Source organism: Vipera berus (genome assembly GCF_964194415.1).
Source record: "Vipera berus genome assembly, chromosome: Z".
In the NCBI taxonomy this organism is placed as follows: Eukaryota; Metazoa; Chordata; class Lepidosauria; order Squamata; family Viperidae; genus Vipera; species Vipera berus.
This window is the reverse complement of record NC_138205.1, coordinates 130,419,048-130,438,857: the sequence shown is the minus strand read 5'-3', so window position 1 is coordinate 130,438,857 and position 19,810 is coordinate 130,419,048. Positions and strand designations below refer to the sequence as shown.

General features: G+C 49.2%; 2 protein-coding genes across 4 annotated transcripts in view; one reads left to right on the top strand and one right to left on the bottom strand.

Moving 5' to 3' along the window:
• NBEAL2 (neurobeachin like 2) overlaps positions 1 to 12,801 on the bottom strand; it is a 125,858-nt gene extending 113,057 nt beyond the window's left edge. Inside the window, exon 1 of the mRNA XM_081344247.1 lies at positions 12,669 to 12,801. Within this exon, the coding sequence (XP_081200373.1) occupies positions 12,669 to 12,719 (51 nt within the window). The 5' untranslated portion in view covers positions 12,720 to 12,801. The remainder of the gene's footprint in view (positions 1 to 12,668) is intronic.
• A 4,285-nt stretch (positions 12,802 to 17,086) lies between these two features.
• CCDC12 (coiled-coil domain containing 12) overlaps positions 17,087 to 19,810 on the top strand; it is a gene marked incomplete at its 5' end in the record, with an annotated part of 38,195 nt that continues 35,471 nt past the window's right edge. For 2 of the 3 annotated variants that reach the window (XR_014028539.1, XM_081344241.1), the window contains one exon: positions 17,105 to 17,197. Coding sequence is in view for 2 of the 3 variants with exons in the window: in XM_081344241.1 (XP_081200367.1) it covers positions 17,105 to 17,197 (93 nt within the window). Of the gene's footprint in view, positions 17,198 to 19,810 lie in introns of all 3 variants that reach the window. The other variant, XM_081344242.1, reaches the window with a different exon arrangement.

Below are 19,810 nucleotides of genomic sequence, written 5' to 3'. Positions count from 1 at the left end.
AGAGGACAGGGGGTTGTTGCTACTCTCCTGAGCTTGGTGGTTTTCTTGCAGATGTTTCATCACCCAACTAGATAATGTCACCATCTTCCTTTCCCTTCTCATTCTTCCCTTCCTTCCTTCCCCTTCTCACTGTTTTCTTCCTTCCTTTTCCTCCTCTCCTCTCCTCCCTCCCTTTTTTCTTTCTCATCCCTTCTTTCCTTCCTTCCTCCTTTCTTTTATTCTTCCTTCCTCCCTCCCTCCCTTCTTTCCTCCTTCCCTCCCCTTCTCACATTCTTCCTTCCTTTTCCTCCCTCCCTCCCTCCCTCCTTCCTTCCTTCCTCCCTCCCTCCTCCTTCTTTCCCTCCCCCCTCCCCCCTCCCCCCTCCATTCCTTCCTTCCTCCCTCCCTCCCTCCTTCCTCCCTCCCTCCCTCCTTCTTTCCCTCCCCCCTCCCCCCTCCCCCCTCCATTCCTTCCTTCCTTCCTTCCTTCCTTCCTTCCTTCCTTCCTTCCTTCTCTTTTGACCCTCCCCCCACTGCCCAGGCACACACAGTGCCAGTCCTATGCCGGTAGGCACCTTTTGGCTGGCAGCCCTTTCTCAATCTGGGCATCAGCCCAAAGTCGAAAAGAAACACAAAACGACGCCAAGGACTCTCAAACTTCTCCTTCTCCAGAGCTGGAGAGGCAGCAAGTTCCCTTCTTTTCGCTTTGCACCTTCTCTGCCCGGGCAGACTCTGCCCCTCTTGGCGGTCACCACCCCAGGAACGCTGAGAGTGGCTTGAGGGCGCACTCACAAAATGGCACCACGGGCTTACAAATGGCGATCACGTAACGCACACGCCTGGGGTTTTGCAACAGTCATAAATACCTGCCAGCTGCCAAAGACCAACGGTCCACATCACATCACCACAAAACCCACATCACTTGACCATGGCGATGTTGCAATGGCCGTAAGTGCGAGGACTGCTTGAAGTTGCTTTTTTTTTTTAGTGCCGCTGCAACCTCAAATGGGCCTTTCGTAAGCAAATGGCCATAAATTGAGGATTATCTGTGCATTCTTCTGTTCTGGTGAGGAATCCCATTTTGTTTCCCCCCCCCCCCCAATTAATTTCAGAACCAAATTTCTTTCTTTTTTGTGTGCAAACGAAGGCTGAAGAAGAGAAGCATCTGATGGCACCCGACAGGGTTTTTGCACTGTGAAACCTGCATCGCTAACCAAGTTGTGACACAAATTAATCTCCACCAAGACGGAAGCTCACAAATTTGCACGGCCAGAAAATCCACAAAGTTAATCATTACACAATCAATGATGCCTGCTGATGTTTGGCTTCAATTTCCAAAAGGTGGAAATAATGTGTGTGTGTGTGTGTGTGTGTGTGTGTGTGTACCACAACTGAACCCCAAATTTCCATTGCTAAGCAAGACGGTTGTTAATAAAGATGGTTAATAAATTGGATGAAATACAGGTAGTCCTCTACTTACGACCATAATGGAGCCCAAAACTTCTGTTATTGAGATCTTTGCTAAGTGAATTCTGTCCCATTTTACGACCTTTCTAGCCACAGTTGTTAAATGAATCACTGCAATTTGACAGTCACACGGTCGACAAGTGAATCTGGCTTCCCCCATTGACTCTGCTCATCAGAAGGTCGCAAGAGAGGATCACGTGACGCACACACACACACACCAGGGACGCTGCGACCGTCATAAATACGAGTCATTTGCCAAGGGTCTGAATTTGGATCACGTGATTATACGGGGTAAAAACGGTCCTAAGTCATTTTATTCAGCGCTGTTGTGATTTCAAATGGTCGCTAAATGAACTGCCGTAAGTCGAAGACTTCCTGTTTTCTGGATGTAAGGAGAACAGCATCTCCCATAGGCAAGGGGGATTTCTCCCATTTTCTCTGTTTCCCGTCAGCCCACTTTCGAGGTGAGCAGAGTGCAAATGCTGACCACCACTCCGAATTCCAAAGTTACTTTGACCTCCTTTCACACAAAGCTCCTAAGGCCCATTTAAGCCCCAAGAGGCTGTTGCCGAAACACAGATGAGGCTGAAGGGTGGTGGAGAAGGTTAACGTCAGTCAAAAAGTGAAATAAAAAATAAAAAATGAGGTTTTGAAAATGTGTCCACAGATGGGTGGCATGCAAACTGAATGACTGAATAAATGAATGAGGGAGGAAGGAAGGAAGGAGAGGGAGGGGAAGGGAAGGGAATGCAGATGGAGGGAAGAAAAGAAGGAAGTGAGGGAAGGAAGGAAGGAAGGAATAAAAGAAGGAAAGGAAAGGAAAAAGAAAGGCGGAAGGAAGGAAGGAAGGAATGAAAGAAGGAAAGGAAAGGAAAGGAAAAAGAAAGGCGGAAGAAAGGAAGGAAGGGAAAGAAGGAAAAGAAGAAAGGGAAGGAAGGAAAGAAGGAACGAAGCACAGAAGGAAAAAGCGAAGGAAGAAAGGAAAGAAAAAAGGAAGGAAAAGAAATGAAGGAAAAGCCAAAGGATAGAAGGATGGAAGGAAAGAAAGAAGGAAGGAGGGAAGGAGGAAGGAAGGAAGGAAAGGAGGGAGGGAGGGAAGAAGAAGACAGAGGAAAGAAAGAAAGAAAGAAAGAAAGAAAGAAAGAAAGAAAGAAAGAAAGAAAGAAAGAAAGAAAGGGGCCTTTGATTTACAAAAGCTTCTGCCTTCAGAAATAAATATGGGAGCCATTAAATTGCCCAATGATTCTTCGTCCATCTGTGACCCGGAACAGCTGGAATCCAGGTATTTTCCCAAGATGGTCAACCCAAGACAACAAATGACAAACGTTTTTCTTTGGGGCAGGAACCCTGGCAGCCACTGTGTCAACATGGCGCTGGGCCTGCAAGCCTGGCACGCAAGCATTTTCACAACCACACGCTCCCCACACCAGGCTCAAGCTGCAGTGCCAGCTGGCCTCTCTGGCAAAACAAGAGGTTGCCAGCATCTGCCAGCCAGCTTTGAATGCGCCCTGGGTGGTTGGCGGTTGTCTTGATGACGTTTCATGACCCAACTAGATAACATCATCCATGGAAGGAGGAGGAGGAGGGGGAGGAGGAAGGACTGTGGGGTCCTTGGTGCTCTCTGAACTGGGTGTTTTCCTTGCAGACGTTTCATGACCCAACTAGGGAACATCATCAGTGCTAGAAGGGAGGAGGAGGAGGAGGAGGAGGAGGAAGAAAAAGGAATATGGCATCCTTGGTGCTCTCTGAGCTGGGTGGTTTCCTTAGAGACATTTCATGACCCAACTAGGGAACATCATCAGTGCTAGAAGGGAGGAGGAGGAGGAGGAGGAGGGGGAGGAGAAAGGGGGTGGGGTCCTTGGTGCTCCCTGAGCTGGGTGGTTTCCTTGCAGACGTTTCAGGACCCAACTAGGGAACGTCATCAGTGCTAGAACAGACTGGATGTAAACAGAGAACAAACCCTACACCCTTCTAGCATGGATGACATTACATAGTTGGGTCATTAAACATCTGAAAGAAAACCACCAAGGTCAGAGAGCACCAACGATCCCCCTCCTCCTCCCTTCTAGCACTGATGATGTTCCCTAGTTGGGTCATGAAACGTCTGCAAGAAAACAACCAAGCTCAGGAAACGTCTGAAAGGAAACCACCCAGCTCTGAGGGCCCCCGGGCCCCCACAGTCCTTCCTTCCTTCCTTCCTTCCTTCCTTCCTTCCTTCCTTCCTTCCTTCCTTCCTTCCTTCCTTCCTTCCCTCCTCCTTCCCTTCCTTCCTTCCTTCTTTCCTTCCTTCCTCCTCTTCCTCCTCCCTTCTAGCACTGATGATGTTCCCTAGTTGGGTCATAAAACGTCTGCAAGAAAACAACCAAGCTCAGAAAGCATCAAGGATCCCATAGTCCAGGGCTTTTCAACCAGTGGTACGGGTACCACCTGTGCTACATTGGCACCTGGCAGGTGGTACGCGACCATCCTAGAGAAGTGGTAGCAGGGGAGGGGAATGAGCTGAACCGGTGGCAGCACCGCCCAAGCCCGAGCGAGAGACGGCTGGAGCCGCAGGGCTGTCAGGGCTGAGTGGAAGCACCAGGATCAGCACCAGGCTTCAGCTGGAGTTCGGCGTTGATCCTGGCACTTCTGAGCCCAGAAGAAGCGCCGATCAGCTGGGATGTTGCAGCATCTCCAGGGTCTTGTGATTTACATTCAGATGCTTGGCAACTGACTCCTATTTATGACGGTCACAGTGTCCCAGGGTCATGTGAAGTGACCAAAACCTGCTGCAACCACCAAGCAGACGGGGGGGGGGGGAATAAAAACCAAACACCCCCCACCCCACCCCCGCTGCCAATCCTCAACAGAAATGCTCACATCAACGAAAACCTCGGACAGGAGGAAGAGCGCCCCCGGGAGGGCAGGCAGGTGTCTTGCTCGGCTGTGGCTTGGGGGGCACTTTTTCCAGTGGCACTGTAACTTCGAACAGTCACTAAGCGAACTGTTGTAAGTCGAGGACTACCTGTACTTCATGACTTTTTTCCTTTTTTTGACCCCTTGCTAGTCGACTGGTGGTCCTCGGATGTTGCCATATCCTAAAAGTGGTACAATGGGTGAAAAGGTTGAAAAGCCCTGCCATAGTCATTCTCCTCCTCCTCTCCTCCAGTTCAACCCAGGGATACTACAGAGATGCACTCTCGTCAGTCTTGCGACCCATATTCCACTCCACTCACCAGGAAAACCATCAGGTCGCTGTGTGTGCGTCCCACTCCCGCAAAGTATGAAGGGACAACCTTGGAAGGTTTTCAGCAGCTGCTTTATTAAACAAAGGGGATTTGTTTTGGCGTCCTGTGTCATACAATCACAGTCCCAGGACTTCACCAAGTAAAATGTGTAAACTTTGCCTCTGGTTTCCAGGCTGAATGTTTTCGTTTTGCAAGATTAACATAACAACACGGATTTGCACGCACAAAGTTTGCAACAGCATCGCAAGGCAGATATAAAAGTGCAGGAAAAATGCTTTACTGTCACACTGATACGCTGCCCAGGCTTATCCCCAATTTATAACAGTTCATTGAGTGACCATTCAAAGTCACAACAGCACTGAAAAAGTGACTTATGACCGTTTTTCACCCATATGACGATTGCAGCATCCCCAGTGGTCATGTGATCAAAATTCAGAGGCTTGGCAACTGACTTGTGTTTATGACTCTCACAGTGTCCCCTTTTGTGACCTTCTGACAAGCAAAGTTAGTGGGGAAACTGGATTCACTTAACAACAATGGCGAGAAAGGTTGTAAAGTGGGGCAAAAATCATTTAACAAATGTCTCACGTATCAATGGAAATTTTGGCCTCAGCTGTCGTCGTAAGTTGAGGACTGCGGGGAGTCACTGCCATTATGGCAAAACAAGATTACGGTAGCTGCCTCTTGACTGCCTCTCTCAAAGATTACCAGATTGTTCTCTCGATTTATGCCCTTTCACTCAACAACTGTTGGAAGCCACAAAAACTCTGAAAAAAAGAACTTACGACCAGTCCTCACACTTATGACTGTTGCATCAGCCTCATAGCCACAAAATCTCAAAATTCAGACGCTTGGCAACTAGCATGGACTTATGACGGCTGCAGTGTCCTGGGGGTCCCAACTGGCTTCTGACTCATTTAACATCTGCAGCGATCTGCTTAACAACCGTGGCAAAAAGGTGGTAAAATTGGGTGTGACTCGTTTAACAAACACCTTGCTTGGGAGCAGAAATGTGGGGCTTGATTGTGGTGGTGAGTTGAGGACTACAGCTAAGATGATTGCAAAGGCCACCTCTGACTTCTGATTTTGTCCCCTTGCAAAGGCCTCTCTAGGCTCGAAGCCATTGCAAATATTTCGGGGCGCTAACAAAAGTCAGACGGGGTGGTCCTTGTTGCAAACTGCTTCTTTCTGTGCAAAAACATAAAGAGGAAGTGGTGGAGACGGGCTGGTTTGCATGCAAAGCCTTGCACCTTTCTCCGTAAAAATAATAATAAAGATAGCAGACTTTCACTTCATGCATTTGACCTTTAAGAAAAACAAACAAACCTTAATTAACTAGATTAGTACGCTGGGACTTCCTTCTTCCTGCAGTGACAACGACAAAAAGAAGAATTTTTACCCTCTGTTCCTAGGGGCCTGTTTTCTTTCCTTTCCCTTTTTTTTCCGGTACAGAGAAAACAAAGATCTTGTTGTAAAGATAAATTTTGCCCAACAGCAGGGCCACAGGCCAAAAAAATGGAGGGAGGAGGAGGGGAGGGTGAATCCAGCAAACACGGATGATGGGGGAATGGCTGCAGAAAATAGCCAGGGTTTGCAAGCGGTTGCAATGATTTGCTGGGGATGCAGCGAGAGGGAGGGAATTTGGGGGAAAATTTATTTCGTAATTGCTACCGGTAGTAATTTGTTAGTAATTTGCTAGAAGATGGATGCATGGACTTCAGTTCCCAGAATCCCCCACCCAGCATGCTTTAAGAGGGGAGGACTTCCACTCCCAGAATTCCCCAGCCGGCCTGCTTTAAGGTGGGTGGGTTTCCACTCCCATAATCCCCCAGCCGGCCTGCTTTAAGAGGGGAGGACTTCCACTCCCATAATCCCCCAGCCGGCAAGCTTTAAGAAGGGAGGACTTCCACTCCCATAATCCCCCAGCCGGCCTGCTTTAAGGTGGGTGGGTTTCCACTCCCATAATCCCCCAGCCGGCCTGCTTTAAGAGGGGAGGACTTCCACTCCCAAAATCCCCCAGCCGGCCTGCTTTAAGAAGGGAGGACTTCAACTCCCAGAATCCCCCAGCCAGCCTGGATTAAGGTGGGTGGGTTTCCACTCCCATAATACCCCAGCCGGCCTGCTTTAAGAGGGGAGGACTTTCACTCCCAAAATCCCCCAGCCGGCCTGCTTTAAGAAGGGAGGACTTCAACTCCCAGAATCCCCCAGCCAGCCTGGATTAAGGTGGGTGGGTTTCCACTCCCATAATCCCCCAGCCGGCCTGCTTTAAGAGGGGAGGACTTTCACTCCCAAAATCCCCCAGCCGGCCTGCTTTAAGAAGGGAGGACTTCAACTCCCAGAATCCCCCAGCCAGCCTGGATTAAGGTGGGTGGGTTTCCACTCCCATAATCCCCCAGCCGGCCTGCTTTAAGAGGGGAGGACTTCCACTCCCAAAATCCCCCAGCCGGCCTGCTTTAAGAGGGGAGGACTTCCACTCCCAGAATCCCCCAGCCGGCCTGCTTTAAGAGGGGAGGACTTCCACTCCCAGAATCCCCCAGCCGGCCTGCTTTAAGAGGGGAGGACTTCCACTCCCAAAATCCCCCAGCCGGCCTGCTTTAAGAGGGGAGGACTTCCACTCCCATAATCCCCCAGCCGGCCTGCTTTAAGAGGGGAGGACTTCCACTCCCAAAATCCCCCAGCCGGCCTGCTTTAAGAGGGGAGGACTTCCACTCCCAGAATCCCCCAGCCGGCCTGCTTTAAGAGGGGAGGACTTCCACTCCCAAAATCCCCCAGCCGGCCTGCTTTAAGAGGGGAGGACTTCCACTCCCAAAATCCCCCAACCAGGATGCTTTAAGAGGGGAGGACTTCAACTCCCATAATCCCCCAGCCGGCCTGCTTTAAGAGGGGAGGACTTCCACTCCCATAATCCCCCAGCCGGCCTGCTTTAAGAGGGGAGGACTTCCACTCCCAAAATCCCCCAACCAGGATGCTTTAAGAGGGGAGGACTTCAACTCCCATAATCCCCCAACCAGGATGCTTTAAGAGGGGAGGACTTCCACTCCCATAATCCCCCAGCCGGCCTGCTTTAAGAGGGCTGGACTTCCACTCCCAGGATTCCCTAGTTAGCTGTGGAATAAGGCCCATTGCCAAACTATCTCTAAGGATACAACCTGGCTGTTCTATTAAAAGATATAATTGTTTGAATTATGGAAATAACATAGGCAAATACTAATTTTAACTAAAAGTCTGGTGCATTTTATACTTCTTTTTGCACCAAAGAAAGTCAGAAGTCATGCTTTCTCTATTTCTCATATTCTTCCTTTCTTCCTGTTTTTGCAGTTTCCCTCTCTCTCCTTTTCCTTTTTCAGATCTGGCTTTCTGTTTCTCTTTTAATTTTGTATTTTTTTTTTTAAAAAAACTACAATAAAGTTGTCTAAACTGCAGCCTGAGATTTGCAGGCTGGATCCCCTCCATTCCAGCAAGGCGTAGCAGAAATACCTTTTGGAGAATTGAGGTTTACATCCATTCGTTTAGTGATCGTTCAAAGTTATAATGGCACTAAAAAAAAAAGTGACTTATGACCGTTTTTCACACTTAACGACCGTCGCAGCATCATCAGTGTCATGTGATCAAAATTCAGACCCTCAGCAACTGACTCATATTTATGACGGCTGCAGTGTCCCAGGGTCACGTGATCCCCTTTTGCGACCTCCTTGCACGCAAAGTCAATAGGGAAGCCACTTAACAACCGCGTTATTAACAACTGCAGTGATTCACTTAACAGCTAAGGCAAGATCATAAAATGGGACAACTCTCTCGCTTAGCAACAGAAATTTTGGGCATTGTGCTTGTAATTGGAGGATTATCTGTAGTTAGATCGATGATGTGAATATATCAAGAAGAGATAGTATTTAAGAAGAGGTTGGACAGCCATTTGTGTGAAATGGGATAGGTTTTCCTGCTTGAGCAGGGGGTTGTTCTAGATGACCTCTAAGGCCCCTTCCAACTCTTGATATTCCATAAGGGTCTCCTGCTTGAGCAGGGGGATGGACTAGATGACCTCCGAGGTCCCCTCCAACTCTGTTTTCTTCTATGATTCTGTAAGGGTCTCCTGCTTGGGCAGGAGGTTGGACTAGATGACCTCCCAGGTCCCCTCCAACTCTGTCCTTCTGTAGACCAAATGCCTCATCCGTCCTTCTGCAAACAGCAAGAACTTAGAGAAGACATTTTTAATATCTATCTATCTATCTATCATCTATCTATCTATCTATCTATCTATCTATCTATCTATCTATCTATCTATCTATCTATCACGTTGTGCCACCCATCAACAAAGCTTGAAGACCAGCCGAGGTCAAGAGAGACCCATCTCAAAACAATGGTTAAGTGTCTGTAAATGGGGAAGTCTGGAATTTCAGTATCTGCCCCCACCCCGGAAAGGGCAGTGGGTCATCCTGATATTGATCAGAGTAAAGTGCCACCCTAGGTGTAAAGGCTAAGTAAGGATAATCTCCGTTCCTAGGAGGACCGCAGCTCCTTAATTCCTATAGGAAAAGAACCCACTTCCTTCCTTCCTTCCTTCCTTCCTTCCTTCCTTCCTTCCTTCCTTCCCCCCCCCTCCCCTTTCTTTAGAATTTACCTCTATTTTCAAACAGACTTCTCTGGCTAGACAATCTAATAATATTATTCCTATTCATTATTCCTGTATCACGCAATGGTGTTATTACTCATACACAAGTGAGCAGGGCAAAGGGCGTCCAATTTAAGCATTAAAGGAATGAGATAAAAAGGAACTGAACAAATCAGCCCCGATACCTGCCTCCCACACAAACCCCCAGCCAAAAGAATCGAAGCCTTTTGGCAAGTTTGTTCCTCTCTCCCACTTCACTACAGCAACGCAGCAGCAACCGTTTGCAGCTTCGACTTCCAACAGATTCCTTGGCGTTATCTCTGGTCACCTCCCTTGCCCTGGCAACCTTGAAGTCCCTTGGACTACAACCCCCATGAGCCACAGCCTCAGGAGAGCAAGGCCGCCAGGAAGGCCTGCTGGGATGAAGGCACTGCCCCAAAAACGGTGGACAAACAGATGGATCTTTTTTTTCAAGAGATCCTGCTGACTTCAAAAAGAACAGCTTTTTTTTCTCTTAATAAACCTTGCACTTTGCAAGATTTGCAAACCAAATTCTTCTCCAAGCTAGGTGCTTTATTATTATTATTATTATTATTTTCGGGGAGGGGGGCAGTGTTGTCTCCCCCGTTGTACCCACCAACCTGGTGTGCATTTGGAAAAGGCTTCAGCAAACACTGCTAAACTGCTGTTTCTTTTCGCAACCTTTTGCAAACAAGAATTGGGAGGGGGGATTGGAGAAGCTGCCATACAGAGGTGGGGGGGGGGAAGGAGCTAGGAAATTCATTGGTGGAGGCGTCACCCCCCCCATTCAAAGGATTTTGCAGGAGGGAGGAAAAGGGGAAAAGGGGAACACAATTGACCCAGCTCTTTATCCCTGGAGAGAGGGAAAAGGGGGGGTGGGAGGGAGGAGGGAGGGAGGGAGGAAAGAAAGAAAAAGAAAGAAACAAAGGAGGAGAGAGGGAAAGAAGGTAAGAAAGAAAGAAAGAAAAAGAGAAAGAACAGGAAGCTACAGAAAGAGAAAAGGAGAGAGAGAGAGGAAGAAAAAAGAGAAAGTGAGAGAAAGAGGGGAGAAAGAGAGGGGCACAGAGGGATAAGAAAGAAAGAAAAAGAGAGAAAGAGAAAAGGAGTGAAAAGAGAAAGAGAAAGCAGGAGAGAGAGAAAGACAGAGACAAAAAGAAAAAAAGTGGAGGGAAAGAGGAAGAAGGAAGGAAGGAAGGAAGAACAAGGAGAGAGAAAGAGATAGAAGGAAAGAAAGAAGGAAGAGAGAGAGAGAGAGAGAGAGAGAGAGGCACTCAGCTAGTTCCCTTTCATTTGCAAAACAAACTGTAAATATCCTGAAACCACGGAAGTGAGTTGAAGGTCATCAAAAAAAGAAAGAAAGAAAGAAAGAAAAAAAAAGAAAGGAAAACACAGGGTCCCCCATTTCCTCCAGAAGCGAGCACACACATTCAAGATCAAAAAATCAGTATATTACACAGGTTTTCTGGCTGCAGCCACCTCCTCCTCCGGCGCCCAGGCCTCCAGCAGGAAAGGAGTTTCTAGCCCCCACCCCACCCCCAAAGAAACCAACCACTGCACCCTTGTGCGGAAAAGACAAGGTGGGAAGCGAAAAGAGACAATAACAACGGTGTGATTATCAACACAACGCGCGGTTCCTCCTTCTTCTCAGCTTTGCTCTTATTTATTTATTTATTTTTTGCCCAGGAAAGAAAACAAGAGGCTGAAGGAAATAAAGGATTTTTAAAGAGTATGGGGGGGACAGGTGCAGAATGGGGGCAGGATATTCGCCCCCCACCCATTTCATTCCGTTTAATAAAAATAGCATAGCCTCAAAGGGACCCGAGAGGTCCTCTAGTCCAACCCCTGGGCCCTTCCCTTGCCGTGTTAGCCCAGGGCTGGACCCTCCTCCTTTCACTTTCTGAACCAATTCTGGGGGGGGGGCTGGGGGGGGGATAGGCCTTGCAGGAGGAGAGGGAAGGACAAGAAGATAGAACCCATGGTCCCCAGCCACCCTGGGGAAGAATGGGAATGGAGCGCAGGCCAGAAAGCAAGGAACAGCTTTGGATCAGCTGAGTCTGGAGACTTGCATGGGGTTGTGAGGAAGGAGGCAGAGCACAGTCTGTGGCTGTTTATTATTTATTAGACGTTTATCAGGGACCGCAGCTGCCTGCGGCTTCTAATAAATTTGGGAAACACACAAAGGAGGAGGAGGAGAAGAGTAACAGAGGGGAAAGTGTGGAAGGAAGGGAAGATGAGCAAAAAGGGGAATTTTTTTTTTATTTTAGAGTAGGGAAAAGGCAAAGGGGGGTGGGAGGCAGATCAGGGGACCTCAGAAGAGAATGTGGGGGGGGGAGGACAGAGGGACACACGGGTGTCATAGCCGAATGGAGAGACCCTGGTTGCAATTCACACTCCTCTTTGAAAATGCGAAAGGGTGAGTCAGAAGAGGTCCATCCTACCTCACAGGGTTGTTGTTGGCTGTAGGGGGAAGTGTTAAGAGAGACCTCCCCCATGTCAGGTGATTGGAGGAGAGAGAGAGAGAGAGAGAGAGAGAGAGAGAGAGAGAGCTGTGTCCAGAGGAGGGGCAAAATCAGAAAGGACTACAAGGTCCCTCATCCCCAGCCTGACAGGAAGGGGTGGCTTGGGGCCACTCGGTGAGGGAGGGAGGAAGGCAGGCAGGCAGAGAGAGGCAAGATCGGCCTTAGGGAGCAAGGCTGGGGCAGGAGGTGGGGAGCAGGTGGAGGAGGATGCTGAGCTCACCTGGACAGGTGTGCTGGGCATGTTCCAAGAAGCACCTGCCCCCCCCCAAAGCTAGATAACTGATACTCCCAGAAGGGGGGAGATAAGGAGGAGAGGGAGGAAGAGGAGGGAAGAGGGGAAGAAGAAGAGAAGGGGAAGGGGAAAGAGAAAGAGGAGGTGAGGGGGAAGGAGGAGGAAGAGGAGGAAAGGGAAGAGAAGGGGGAAGAAGAGGAGGAGGAGGAGGAAGAGGAAGAAAAGAGAGGGCAGAGGAGAAGAAGGAGGAGATGAGGAGGAGGCAGAAGAGGAGGAAGGGTGGAGGAGGAGGAAGAGGAAGAAAAGAGAGGGCAGAGGAGAAGGAGTTGAGGAGATGAGGAGGAGGCAGAAGAGGAGGAAGGGTGGAGGAGGAGGAAGAGGAGGTGTGTGGGAGGAGGAGGAAACAAAAGGAGGAAGGGGAAGGAGGAGGAAGAGGAAGAGAACCAGCACCAAGCCAGGCAAACCCCCCCTCCAGTCCTCCCGACGCAAGGAAGCCCAGAGACGCGCCTTCCACCCCCCACCCCGGGATCCCTTCCCACGACCCTCTTTCCCCGTCTCCCCGCGTGTCAGCCCAACTCCTCCCCACCCCGCAGGTGAGGCGAGGCCGGGCTCACCTTGGCGAAGTAGAGCATCCACAGCTCGTAGAGCCGCTCCTTGGAAGCCATCGCGGGCCGGACTCCCCCCTCCCGCGCAAGGCTCGGCCGCGATCGCGCGCTCTAACCCCGGCCGGGCTGCGCGGCCAGCCGCCCTGCCTGCGCCCTGCCTGGGCTGCTGCTTTGGGGCTGCGCTGCGCTCCGGAGCTGCCGCTGCTGCCGCCCGCCTCGCTCCTCCTCCGCCGCCGCCTGATTCGCAGCCCGGCCGGGCTCCGGGGAGGCGCAGCGGGCGGAGCGCAGGTGCGCCCCACGGCCGACCCGCAGCTCCGCCCGCGTTCGCACGACCCTCCTCCCCGCCAGGGACCTTTTGCCTTGCGCGCAGGTGCCTTTGTTTCCCCCCCCCCCCGGAGAGCGCGTGACGCCTGGACCCGCGGCGCTGGGAGGCGCCTCCCGTGTTCCACCTGTTGTGTGGATGCAATTATCCGGGCTGCGGGGTTTGGGATGGGAGGAGACTAGAGGGAAATTATGTAAATATTGGTAGGGTGAATTTTTAAAGAGTTTAGAGCTAGGGGCGTAAGGTATTGTGTGAAAGGATGAATCTTCCGGGTTCCACCTGTTGTGTGGATGCAACTATCCGGGCTGCGGGGTTTGGGATGGGAGGAGACTAGAGGGAAATTATGTCAATATTGGTAGGGTGAATTTTTAAAGAGTTTAGAGCTAGGGGCGTAAGGTATTGTGTGAAAGGATGAATCTTCCGGGTTCCACCTTTTGTGTGGATGCAACTATCCGGGCTGCGGGGTTTGGGATGGGAGGAGACTAGAGGGAAATTATGTAAATATTGGTAGGGTGAATTTTTAAAGAGTTTAGAGCTAGGGGCGTAAGGTATTGTGTGAAAGGATGAATCTTCCGGGTTCCACCTGTTGTGTGGATGCAACTATCCGGGCTGCGGGGTTTGGGATGGGAGGAGACTAGAGGGAAATTATGTAAATATTGGTAGGGTGAATTTTTAAAGAGTTTAGAGCTAGGGACGTAAGGTATTGTGTGAAAGGATGAATCTTCCGGGTTCCACCTGTTGTGTGAATGGAGCTCGGGGTGGTGGTGGTGGTGGTAGGGTACAGGTTTGGACTAGGTCCTAGGAGGACAAGGACACACACCTGCCACCCCCAAGTTATGGAAATACTGTTTTAGACTTGCAAATGCAGTTTTTATCCCTTTTAAGGGTTAGGGGCACAGGGTATTGTGTGAAAGGATGCATTTTCCAGGTTCCACCTGTTGTGCGAATGCAACTGTCCTGTCCAGGGGTTAGGGTTTGGCTTAGGAGACTAGGAGGAAAGGGATGCCCATTATGGAAATACTGGTAACGCGAATTTTTAGTGTTTAGACTTAGGGGCATAAAATGTTGTGTGAAAGGACAAACCTTCCGGGTTCCACTTGTGTGAATGCAGCTCTCCAGGGCTGCAAGGTAACATTTCAGACTTGCAAATACAGTCTTAACTATTTAAGGGTTAGGGGCACAGTGTGTTGTGTGAAGGGATACATCTTCCAGGTTCCACTTGTTGTGTGAATGCAACTCTGCTCATACCGTATGGCTTCAGACTTGCAAACGCGACCACTAATCATTTCAGAGTTAGGGCATTGTGTGAAAGGATGCATTTCTGGGTCCCGCTTGTTGTGTGAAGGCAACTATGAGGGGGTGCAGCGTTGGGTTAGGAGGAGAGGGACCCCAATTTATCAGCACCCAGCAGGATTTCAGGCTTGGAAATGCAGTCACTGTAGGGTTAGGGGGTCCACCTCCTAGACCCCACTGTCTGTTCACACAACCTGAGGGAGGCTGCTCTGCGCACAGATGCTTTTGTTTGCCTGGGAGAACATGCAACACAAAGGCACAGGGTGTTATGCAAAAGGGACACATCTTCCAGGTCCCATCTGTTGTGTGAATGCAACTTTCTACGGGTGCAGGCCTGGGCTAGGAGGAGAGGACCCCAGTTTCTCAACAGCTGGCTGGGTTTCAGGCTTGGAATTAAACTTTGGATGGTTAGGGTTAGGGTCTGTGTGTGTCCATTCACAAGACCCTCTTGTCCCAGAGATGCTCCTATTTGCTCAGGTGCCTTTGTTTTCCCTCACCGGCTGGGAGAGCTCAGGTCAGAAAGGCATAGAGTGTTGTGCGAAGGGATCCATCTTCCAGGACCCACCTGTTGTGTGAATGCAACAGATTTGGGCTAGGAAGACAGGGACTCCCATTATGGAAATAATGTAAAGTTTCAGGCTTGCAAAAATAGTCATTAATCTTTTAGGGTTAGGGTTAGGACCCCACTTTGTCCGTTCATACGACCTTCCTCTCCAAGAGACAGTCCTCTCTGCGGGGGTGCCTTTGTTTTCCCGGCTGGGTGAATGCACAACACAGGTCACTGTGTGAATGATGGAATCCTAGGTGCAGAAGGGACCTGGGAGGTCCACTAGTCCAACCCCCTGCTCAAGCAGATCTTATATCATCCCGGTCAAATGGCAGTCCATTCTTTTCTTGAAAACCTCCAGCGATTGTGCGCCCACAACTCTGGCCGTTCCATTGATGAATTCCATCTTCTGGGTTCCGTCTGTTGTGTGAATGCAACTCTTTGAGGAGAGGGACCCCATTTTCTCAGAGCCTGGCAGGATTGTGGTGGGGAAGCTGGAAGAAGAAAAGAATTGAAACATCAAGAAAGTCATGTAGAAATACATGGAGTTCTCTACTTATCACCGCAAAAATTGACCCCAAAATTTCTATCACTAAGCGAGTCACTTGTTCAGTGAATTTTCCCCCATTTTATGGACTTCCTTACTGCAGTTGTTAAGTGAATCGCTGCAGCTGTGAAGTGTGTAACACAGTTGTGAAGTGGCTTCTTTGAACTAAAGGCAGTTCAAAGATTTAGCATGGATTTCACAACAGATAGTTCCAATCTTATGGACACAATTGAAAGAAGAACTTCTGTTGTTAAGCGAGGCAGTTGTTAAATGAGTCATACCCAATTTTTTGACCTTTTTTGCCATGGTTGTTAAACGGATAAGTTGGTTGTTAATTGAATTTGGCTTTTCCATGGATTTTGCTTGTCAGAAGGTCACAAAAGGGGATCATAAGACCCCGGGACACTACAACCGTCATAAATTTGAGCCAGTTGCCAAGCCACCAACTTTTAATCACGTGACCCTAGGGCTGCTGCAACGGCCGTGTGAAAAACGATCGTAAGTCACTTTTTTTTTAGAACTTTGAATGGTCACTAAATGAACTGTTGTAAGTCAAGGACTACCTGTAGGGGGCAAGCCTGATCTGCTCCTGATAAGACAACTGGAGCAGTGTCTTGGCTGCTTTAAAATGGGTGGATTTCAACTCCCAGAATCCTAGCCAGTATCTTATAGCCAAATCTCCAGAAGTTACAGGCTTAAAATACAGGAGGATCTGGACAGACTCGAACACTGGGCGCTATCTAACAAAATGAAATTCAATGGTGAAAAAAGTAAAAGTTCTACATTTAGGCAAGAAAAACCAAATGCACAGGTATAGTATAGGGGGTACCTTGCTCAATAGTAGTAACTGTGAGAGGGATCTCGGAGTCTTAGTAGACAATCCCTTAAATAGGAGCCAGCCGTGTGCTGCAGCTGCCAAAAAAGCCAACACGGTGCTAGGCTGCATTAACAGAGGGATAGAATCAAGATCATGTGAAGTGTTAATACCACCTTACAATGCCTTGGTAAGGCCACACTTGGAATACTACATCCAGTTTTGGTCACCATGATGTAAAAAAGATGTCGAGACTCTAGAAAGAGTGCAGAGAAGAGCAACAAAAATGATCAGGGGACTGGAAGCTAAAACATATAGGGAACGGTCGCTGGAAGTAGGTACATCTTGTTTAATTATTTTAATTGTTCTTAACTTTTGTATTTGTATTGTTATTTTAAATACCTTGTGAACAGAAGCAACGGATGGAAACTCACCAAGGAGAGAAGCAACCTAGAACTAAGGAGAAACTTCCCGACAGTGAGAACAATCAGCCAGTGGAACAACCTGCCTCCAGAAGCTGTGAATGCTCCAACACTGGAAGTTTTTAAGAAGAGACAGCCATTTGCCTGAAATGGTATAAAGTCTCCTGCCTGAGCAGGGGGTTGGGCTAGATGATCTCCAAGGTCCCTTCCAACGTTGTTATTATTAAGAGGCTGAATCCCTGGTCCCCAGTCTGTCCTTTTCCATCACCCATTCTACAGCCTTCCCGCACTCTGCACATGCTCAGAGGACTCGGCGTCCGACGCTCAAACCTCGACACCCCATTCTGAACTTTTTCCTTCTCCCTGCAAACTTTCACACCTCGAGCGATGCGCTCGGCGCTCGGCCGGCCACCCCTTGCGTCACCGATCGGCGACTCTGCTTTCGTTCGGCGCGGACAGCACGCGACTTGCCTGGGCGCGCGTGCGCAGTAGGCCCGAAGATGGCGTCCGAGGCCGGCGGCTTGCAGGAAGAAGCGCTGCGGCGGAGGGAGCGGCTGAAGGCGCTGCGGGAACGCACCGGGGCGGCCAGGAAGGTAAGGCGGGCCGGGAGCTGCCTCGGAGCCCGGGAGGGGGATGTGGAGCCTCGGTCGGCCTGAGGGGAAAGCCCTGAGGCTGGAACTTGCTCGGGGGGGTGACGTCACGGTTACGTCACTGGCGCATGCGTGTTGCTAAACGGGGACTACAAAGCCCATCCCCGCGGCAAGCCCGCCTCCCCGCTCTCCGTGGACGAGGGCCGCCATTTGCATTCCCTTCTTTGGCCCGGGAAACCGATATCCCGACCCCGAAGCTGGGGACTACAAAGCCCATCGTCCCGGATTTGTTCTGCTGGCTTGTATTGTAATGGCCAGTAGCGAAGGTTCCCCCTTTAGGCTGTTGTTGCTGTTGTTGTTGTTGTTATTAGGTATTCTTCGCTTTTAACAAATGCATTGACTCACTTAACAACCATGGCAAAAACAGGTGTGAAAGGAGGCATGATTCTCTTAGCAACCGCCTCGCTTAGCAACGGAAACCCTGGTCCCAATTGTGATTGTAAAATGAGGAGTATCCGTAGTCAACGTTTTTTTCAAAACTGGTCACTGGTGGACTTCCAACTCCCAGAATCTCCCCCAGCCACTTATTTTTGCAACGGTCGTTAAGCAAACAGTGTGGTCGTTAAACAAATCCATGGGCTGTAATGAGTGGATTTTTTTTGCCAGAAACTGGAAGTAGAGGTAGATAGTCCTCGTCTTTACAAACGGTTCCAGCAAAAAGAAATTTAAAAGTCTTTAAAAGTCTCTTGTCTTGTCTCTCAAGTTTCCGCACTGAAATCCCTAATGTTCCCTGGCATTAAATTAATTTAAAAAGCAGTGTAACATCTTGTTTAATTGCTGAGTGCTTCCTGAGCAGGGGATCAGACTAGTCCAGGGATTTTCAACCAGTGGTACCACCCGTGGTACATTGGCACCTGGCAGGTGGTACGCGGCCATCTTAGAGAAGTGGTAGCGGGGGAGGGGAATGAGCTGAACCGGTGGCAGCACCGCCCAAGCCCGAGCGAGAGATGGCTGGAGCCGCAGGGCTGTCAGGGCTGAGCGGAAGCACCAGGATCAGCACCAGGATCCAGCTGGAGCTCAGCGCTGATCCTGGTGCTTCCGTTGAGCCCAGAAGAAGCGCCGATCAGCTGGGATGTTGCAGCATCTCCAGGGTCTTGTGATTTACATCCGGATGCTTGGCAACTGATTCACATTTATGATGGTCACAGTGTCCCAGGGTCATGTGAAGTGACCAAAACCTGCTGCAACCACCCAGGAAGGGTGGGGGGAATAAAAACCAAACACCCCCACCCCACCCCTGCTGCCAATCCTCAACAGAAATGCTCACAACAATGTAAACCAGGAGGAAGAGCGCTGCCAGGCGGGCAGGCAGGTGTCTTGCTAGGCCGTGGCTTGGGGGACACTTTTTTCAGTGCCATTGTAACTTTGAACAGTCACTAAGCGAACTGTTGTAAGTTGAGGACTACCTGTCAGGTTTTTTTCCTTTTTTTTTGGTCATCAAGTTTTTGACACCTTGCTAGGCGACTGGTGGTACTCGGATGTTGCCATATCCTAAAAGTGGTACAATGGGTGAAAAGGTTGAAAAGCCCTGGTCTAGATGACCTCAAAGTTCCCTTCCAACTTTACTACTATTATTATTATTATTGTGATGATAATGCAATTACACAACCTTTGAAACTTCAAACCCGGGTCCTAAGTACCATTTCCAGGTTCTCTTGTAACTATGAATGGTCACTAAGCGAGGACTACCTGTCACGATGCAAACCCATCTAGTCTTCCTTTCTGTGACTGAATAGCAGACTCAAAACACCTAAAGCAGGGGGTCTTCAAACGTGGCCCTTTTATGAGTTGTGGACTTCAACTCCCAGAATTCCTGCTGATGCATTCTGGCAGTTGAAGTCCACGAGTATAAAAGGGCCAGGTTTGAAGACCCCTGCCGTAAAGCAATGTGGTTTGCTTTGTGGCATTGCAACACAATTCGTCAGTTGTCATATCCTTTGCTGACATGCGTGCCCTGAAAAACCTACCATCCCTGCTGTGTTTGCGTTGGCTCAAAAAGACCCAAAACGTGAGTAAGCAAATTGGTAAATAAATCATGAGCTGTGTGGAAGGTGGTTTATCTCGACAGGTGAGCCCAATGGATCTGCTTACGTTTAACATGGATAATTCATGGCATCCAAGCTTCTCATGTACACTGGAATAAGGGGACAGGCTGGCCAGTCCTTGAATCTGTCAACTTTTCATTAAAAGACAAAATAGATCCATGAAGAGAACAAACAACAGCTGGAACACCTGAATTTGGTGCAAATAAATTTTGAATAATGTGGAATTTTCCTCCGTACCTTTGAACAAAATGCTGTTTGGATCTTCAAGTGGTTTGATGATTCGGCATGGAATTTAATATTGGTAGTCCTCATCTTATGACCACAATTGAGACAATTCCCATCGTTAAGTGAGGCATATGTTAAAGGACATATAGTCTGTGAGGTGTTCTCACGAGTGAATCGTTAAAGGAGCTTCCAAGCAAAGGCATCACGCAGAGATGCAATCATATTAGCTTTATTCATGATAGATCAAAGAGAAAGAAATACTTGGCATGAAAGCATTCATGCCTGC